The sequence below is a fragment of the Populus euphratica genome, unplaced genomic scaffold (assembly GCF_000495115.2).
Source record: "Populus euphratica unplaced genomic scaffold, PopEup_1.0 scaffold76.1, whole genome shotgun sequence".
In the NCBI taxonomy this organism is placed as follows: domain Eukaryota; kingdom Viridiplantae; phylum Streptophyta; class Magnoliopsida; order Malpighiales; family Salicaceae; genus Populus; species Populus euphratica.
Window position 1 is genome coordinate 83,417 of NW_011499890.1, and position 7,542 is coordinate 90,958.

General features: G+C 35.4%; 3 protein-coding genes across 4 annotated transcripts in view; 1 reads left to right on the forward strand and 2 right to left on the reverse strand.

The window, feature by feature from the left end:
- The window catches only part of LOC105130999 (UvrABC system C protein, putative (DUF3411)), a 7,532-nt gene extending 6,868 nt beyond the window's left edge, over positions 1–664 (forward strand). Inside the window, exons 7-8 of the mRNA XM_011033746.1 lie at positions 103–228; positions 319–664. Of these exons, the coding sequence (XP_011032048.1) occupies positions 103–228; positions 319–388 (196 nt within the window). The 3' untranslated portion in view covers positions 389–664. The remainder of the gene's footprint in view (positions 1–102; positions 229–318) is intronic.
- Positions 665–1,441: 777 nt separating this feature from the next.
- Positions 1,442–3,277, reverse strand: LOC105131000 (fringe-like protein (DUF604)). The gene is made up of 3 exons (XM_011033747.1): positions 2,628–3,277; positions 1,914–2,456; positions 1,442–1,763 (listed from the first exon to the last, which is right to left on the reverse strand). Exons 1-3 carry the CDS (start codon positions 3,240–3,242, stop codon positions 1,665–1,667), a joined length of 1,257 nt encoding a protein of 418 aa, XP_011032049.1. The 5' UTR covers positions 3,243–3,277; the 3' UTR covers positions 1,442–1,664.
- A 3,273-nt stretch (positions 3,278–6,550) lies between these two features.
- LOC105131001 (NAD(H) kinase 1-like) overlaps positions 6,551–7,542 on the reverse strand; it is a 10,053-nt gene continuing 9,061 nt past the window's right edge. For both annotated transcript variants that reach the window (XM_011033749.1, XM_011033748.1), the window contains one exon: positions 6,551–7,140. In XM_011033749.1, coding sequence (XP_011032051.1) covers positions 6,832–7,140 — 309 coding nt within the window. In that variant the 3' untranslated portion in view covers positions 6,551–6,831. The remainder of the gene's footprint in view (positions 7,141–7,542) is intronic.

Sequence of the window (7,542 nt, forward strand, 5' to 3'; positions counted from 1 at the left end):
ATATATATATATATATATATATATATATATATATAAGCGCTATTGATATTGAGGGCTTGTGGGAGCGAGAATGGTTTTACTGACAGTAGTTCTGTTGAACAGGTATCAGATACTGGCTGGTGTTATCGAACAGCGCATTTTGGAACCTATGCTACATCAGCACAAGATCATGCTCAGTGCACTTAGTTTCGCTGTTCGAACAGGCAACACATTCCTGGGTTCATTATTGTAAGATTGCAGTCATTACCTCCTGGATATCTTATTGCTTGATAATTTCTGTACCTGTGGCATCTCATGTTCATCACTTTGCTTCAACAGGTGGGTGGACTATGCTCGCATGATAGGAATCCAAAAGGCTCAGGAGGAGCATAAGGAATTGACTGATTAGTTCTAGAAATGTGGGTTTGCTGTGTTGAACTTGCTTGAAGTAGGTGATCAATTGGAAAATTGAGGTATTTGGGTGCTGAACTGCCAAGATGTCCTGAAAATATATACTTCAGAATTAGTCGATAGTGCTCTGACGTTTTGTGGTTGGTCTCAGTTTTTTCCTCTGGCGTTGTTGTTGTCCGGATTTGGACACAATCACTGGTAAAATTTGAACTGTCGGGAGTTGCCAAATGAGTGCAAGAATAATAGACATTTTTTGTTTCTCTGTCGAGTAACATTCGGTCGCCACCACGACTCGGCATATGATTTTCTGTTTTTCCATGTGTTCACAGAACTCACCACGCCGGACACAGTGCGGCTATTACTTGCTGGCGTAGTCGTAATATTCACTGAAGTGCTTGCGTTGTTAGGTGGAAGTGGCCGGTTGAGCTTAAAGAGAGAGAATGGATTCGTGGACCGCCCGTTGTGTGATCGAGACTTTATTATTTTTCATTTTACGTTGTGATCCCTACACGTTGCTTGGAGTTATGCACGTGTTGGATAAAAAAAGGTCTGGATCCAAGAATTGAAGGAGTTCAGGGACGCATACTAAATCTCTAAACGTTAAAGGGCATGTCCTCACCAATCACAGTCGTTCCACAGCAAGGCTGTGCGCATGTTACTCGTGTTTTCTTTCTTTTATACATGTTAAAATAGTATTTTAAAATCAATTTATTTCTCAATCAAGGTTATTTTTTTAAAATAATCTTGGAAGCAATCTAATGTATTAAAAAAAGGATTCTTTATAACAGTGAACTTATTTTTTTTTACAAAAAAAACAGCAAATTACTTTAAACAACAAGCCAACAAAGTAAATTTCAATGTTTGGTGAATGTCTGTGGGCCCGAGTTATTAAAAATAGAATTTAAAAAATAAAAAATTATTGTTATAATATATTTCTAAACAAAAAATATTTTAAAAAATAATATTTACTACCATTGCAATTAATTCTATTAGGTTATGCAAACAGGGATTAACGGGGAACTGAACAGTGTAATGACATCAACACATTGGATCCAATAATACTAAAAAGTCATTTGTATTCAAAAGTTTAATATTATTGTTTCAGATCTTAGAAATGAAAAAGACCAAAAGAACATATCCCATGTATAGACAGATCTGTGGGATAATATGACACTAATAACCTATACTCTTAAGTGTTTTTTAGTACAAGTAACATTGTTTAAACACTAACCTATGCATTTCTTTATGCTCTGTTGTTCTTTGTGGTGTAATATTCAGGCAATGACTTCATCTTTCAAACACGACCTTATTTTGATTTCTGTAACATTCGTCTCCGCCTTGTAATCAACATCACAGCACTCCATTACCCCGGCCTGGAGATTATGCAGATGAAAACCAAAAATAATAATTATTATTATTTTTGTAGAGAAACGGCCAAAAAACCTCCAGCGGGTGAATTGGAACCTGCACTTAATCTTAAATTTGATGCATAGATAAAAATTAAAGATTTAACTAGCACTTACCGTTTTCCGTGCTGTTGCTTGAGAATGTACCCGAATTTTGGAGATGGAATCAGCGGAATGGTTTCCAGAAGCTGAGCAAGGTGGCATGTTCCGTTGTGCTGCTCGAACATAGGTTGTGAGAACTTGGTCGTTCTCTGGATTATGCTCTATGGACTCAAAGAAAAATACATGAGGAGCTTCGCATGGATTGTTAGTCAGCCACCGTGTGTTGAACATGAAGAACGGAGGGCGAGTGTTCCTAGACCAAGGCCTAAACGTTTCGAGGGGTTTGCGTAAAATGCTTCGAGGTATTATATTCTCATATATGTGAGTAGAATAGCCCCATGACACTGAGAAAGACCAGTTGCTTTCTCTTTGGTAGCAGATGGTTTGCTGTACAACGCGAGACTGATCAACCTTTGCAGCTTTCATGAGGTGCCTTAAAGCTTCGTACTTGTCCATGGAGGGAAATATTGGATCTACGACATCCAAATGGTGGAGAGTGAGGAGTGGAGATTGCGGGTGAAATGATAGAAAGCCTGATATGTCACCACGTAGATCAATCTGCAGGTACCAAAAAAAAGGTGTTTATGAGGAAAATCTCTTGAAGGAATTGTTCCTAAGCGTTTTCCTAGATAGGTAAACGTGCATGGTGCAGATTCATAAGCGGAAGTACTTGTAACAGATTTCAACAATGAATTCAGGTATAGGAGGAGCAAAAGTTCGATCGATTACCTGGTGAATCCCCTTCTCAATTGTTAAAGCAATTCCAAGATCAGCAAAACAAGATTGTGCCATATGATCACTAACCCGCAAATAAGGGTATCTCTCAATACAATCTTCTAATTTGGTTGATAATGCTTGTGCAAATGGATAACTCACAGCATAGCCAGCTCCACCAAATCCCATATCAAAAGAGAAATCAGCATTTGACTTGACACATTCTGAAATACCTCCAATGTACTGATACTTATTATGATCGTATTTTCTTAGAACTTCCACCAAATTATCGACGAAAATTATAGAGTCATCATCACACATTACTAACCATCTCAAATCCTTATCTCCCACTCTATACATATCTAAAAGCGAATGAAACATTCGAACTTGAAGAGGGCTTGCGATTTTAGGGTACACTCTTAATTTGGTGATGTCCTCGTTGACTCGAAAAGGAGGAGAAGTTGAAGGCCAGGGTAGAAATTCCTCGGTGGGTTCTTTGTCTAAGAAGACATATCCTCTGGTAACATTCGGCCGCCACCATGACTCGATGTATGATTTTCTATTCTTCCATGAATTCAAAGAACTAATCACTATAAATCCAATGTGGCTAATATTAGTTGGAGAGTCCATGGTGTTATCAGCGATACTTGAAGATGAAGCTGAAGGCCATTTGAGCTGAAAGGGCAGCTAATCACTATAAATCCAATGTGGCTAATCTTAGTTGGAGAGTCCATGGTGTTATCAACGATACTTAAAGATGAAGCTGAAGGCCATTTGAGTTGAAAGGGCGGGTTGAATGGATCAGGAGATTGGTTCTCAGGGTTGTGTGACAAGAATGCATAGAACAAAAGAAGGACTAGGCCTGAAATAGCTATGGATTTGCATAGAATTCCAAGAGGCAAGACTCGAAACTCTTGGAGAATTGATGAGCGCAATTTGGTGACGTTTGATGGTGTCATTTTGGAAGATGAGAGAAGTGATGATTGCAGATGATCAAAACATCGATAATCTAAGATGGAGAAATTACAGTCAGGGTAATTCTCTTTGTGGAGGCTTTGCAGAGGGAGTTTTAAAAGGAATTATAAAGCCACGATTCTTGTTTAAGTTTCCTGCTCCATGTGATGCACTCCTTTCTTTCATTGTCGATGGTCTCATGCACGCAGCAGCTACGTGGAGGTGATTACTTAAGCGTTGATTTTCACGAACTAGGCGTTGATTTTCAATATATTTACCATAACTTTAAGCTATGATATACATAATTTATACTCTGTCTGAAAACATATACATATATATTTAATCAAATTTACAAGCTGTGATTCATGGAAGAACACACACCGTCGAGGACAGGACGTCTTAGAGGTATATATTGCTTCCAATATAATTCCCAAGAGAATACAAAAATATGAAACGATTTTTAATTTCTTGAAATGCAACGTCGGTGGTTTTCTTTTCTCCATTTAATTCTGTAATTAAACGCAACATTCCGCTACACACACACACACATATATATATAAATGATTTTGATTTTATGAACGCTTTGTTTGGATTGTTGTAACATAAACAATCATACAATTTCCATTACAAAATAGCCACGGAATTACATTAATGCCCTTTTTTAGTCCCATCAGTAAGCACATCCCTGAAGTTGTTCGGTTTGTTTAATTTGGTCCCTTAATGAAAAATAAACCAATTGAGTCCCCTATCACGTGCTTCATCGTTAGTTTGGACCTTCGACCCCATGCCCAACATCATATCATGCTATCATCAATGTTTTGTTGGATTCACTCTTGCATTAGACTTACTTCACTATCCAGCTCCATAGGATGTTAGCCAAGTGATATAGAAAGAACATCACCCTCTGACAATATTAGAAAAGCAGGTGCAAAGGGATTTAATTGATTAAAATTTCAATTGGAGGACTGAATTAGAAAGATTGAATAAATGTTTTAAATAGATTTTCGCTCATGTGCAAATCTCTTATAGGTTCAGTCAAGGTCTGTCCTTTTGTCCACTTTTATTGCTTTGGGCGCCAAGTATCGAACATATGTGTATAGAATAATTAATGAGAAAATTAATTACACCTGGGAATTAAAAAGAAAAGAAAAGAAAAATTCAAACTTGAATATGTAAAGAATAAAAATGAAAGAGAAGAAATGGTGTAAATTTTACTCAATAATTTTAATATTAAGCGATTTATTTGACTGAAACTCTCATTTTGATTTCATATCTTTAATATTAAGATTTTGACTGTTCTCCTGGAAGCTTGAAAAGCAACCCTTTTAGAGAAGCTCGCATATCGATTTTTAGCTGGGCCTTGGCTGTAGAGAGCTAGCTAGCCGTTGACCACCTCGCCTGGGCCTGCGAATTAGGGTTCCCGAAGCAAGAGTTAGAGTTGTTTCAACTTTTATTCACAAACCGTAACTCATTTTCTTGATCGAAAAACAGTCCACGTTTGGAGTCGGATATCGCATTAATTATCACACGAGTTTCACTAATAATAAACTGAACCCAAAAATCTATTTTTCTTACATAAAGAATTTTTAAGTATAAATTGAAATAAGTATATAATTTTGTGTAAAAAAATAAAGTCAAATAACTAAAAAAATCAAGAAATAAATACATATCAAGTTATTTGATTATGTAATATGGAATATTTATCTGATTATATTTGTTGAATTTATTTATTAAAATTAAAAAAATTTATTCAAGCTTGTTTAAAAGAAATAAAAAGAAGAAGAACTTGGATTAGAGGTCCAATTAGATTTAATAAGTTGATTTTATAATTAGATAATAAAAAAATAGTAGTAGTAAATAGATAAAAAAATTTTATATAAAAGGATCATTTTACTGACCTAAAAAAGTGATTAAAAAAAATGCATGTACCCTATGAAAATTCTTAATAACCAATGAGTTATCCAAAATGACCATATTACCCCAGTACCAAGGCATTTTATTTTTTCTTCAACTGGCAAAATCATAATTTTATTATAGCAATGAATAATTTTTGTGTCAGCATGTATGGTTTTTAGAGTTTTGGTAATATTAATTAAAATAAAACAGCTAATGGAGATGAAGAGTTTCATTATTATCCTCTCTTTCTATTCATCCAAAAGTTTTGTAACTGGAAAAACCTGAAGAAAAACAGAGAGAGAACGTGAGAAATCTATCAGCCGGTAAAATAATGGCTATTATAAATTAATTAGCGACATTAAGGTACAAATTATTTACAATTTAAACAATAATTTACTAAAAACTAAATGTTTAGCAACATATTCAGGACTCAAAACTAAAGCATTAATTATTCTATATACCCAGATTCTCTCATGCTCATCCTAAAGTAATATATTATCATATTATGAACCATATAATTCTAATAATTTGTAAACCTGTTTTTCCTCCTTTCTAATAGTTTATATAACAGAGGTCTTGAATCAAAAGCGTCAAACACACATGTGGTAATATATATAATATATCTCGCACTTTAATCTACTATAATAGTATTTATTACCTTTGCAATATAGGAGACTTTTGACACATCTTCAATATCATTCCATTATCATTTTATATATATATATATATATATATATATATATATATATATTTTATCTTTTATCATTTTATATATATATATATATATATATATATATATATATATAGTCTACAATGCTTGTTCGAAGGAAAAGCTAGCTCTCCTTAATCTCAGGTCTATAAAGACCTGGATTATACAGTTTGAGATTTTCAAATTCAAACCGACAGAACAAGTGCTGCAATTAACAGCCCTTTGTTTCTTATTTTCTGTAACCGAAAGGTGGTTTCAGCATGAAGCCTGCAAGCATATCTTCGATTGCAGATCACCAGCTCCCACGACTTTCCTATATATACTCCGGGGGCCACTGGTCCACCAAGCCTAGACAAGCATTTGGGAGCAGAAGACGGTAAACATCAGATAGCTGTGGGCAGCAGCAAAGACAGATGCTTGACAAGGCAGCATCTGTATATTTATAATCTTACATCCAGGTTGTTTGCTTGTATCTATTCATTGAAAGACTGACAAGTCGTACAGATTTTAGAGACAAATTTGGCCTTACGGAAACAACTTCCGTTGCCTCTAGTAATTTTCATCATCATCTGCAGCGGATTGACAATAAGGATTGTTTTTCCCTTGCAACTACTACAAGTTACCCCCTCCTCTACAAGAACTATTAAGTTAGAAAAAACATTATAAATCCCGAGGGCCATCAAAAGATTGGGTCTTTCTAAGATTCCAGTGGAGGCCATCGTGGATACTTCGCAAAAAGTCGTTTGTAGAATCAATTTGGCATGCTGTTGGCACAGGCCATGGTGCCATGCTGCACACAAGTGCATCACCAGCCGCCAACTGTTTCCTGTCCTTACCATCAAATGAGGCCCAAGCAGGGCTTCTGCTGTTGAATGGAACTTGAACTCGTATTGTTACATGTTCAGGTAATATCAGAGGTCGAAACGATAAGGAATGGGGACAAATTGGAGTGAAGAGAATGCCAGGGACCTGAAATTACAGAAAATTCATCAAATTTGTAAAATTTATCACGCACATTTGATTGATAGTAATGATACTAATATTGAATATAAAAGAATATATTCAATTTCAAATGAAAACAATTACACATTCTTCATATGCAAATCGAAATTATTTAACTTTCCTATGAGATTGAAGAAACGGGTAACACAAACTTTATACATGTCCACAGTGTGGATGATAACTATTACAAATTAAACAGATAGTTTAATAACATAACGGAATCTTTTGCAATCAGCCAGATCATGCCATTGAGAATGGGGAAAAGGCAGACCAGTCTATTCTTACTCAATCTGTTAGCCATTAGAAGCTTGCCAGCATTGTGAGAGACCATGAGTCAACTCTAATTCCCATTATTACTCTAGCTGAACC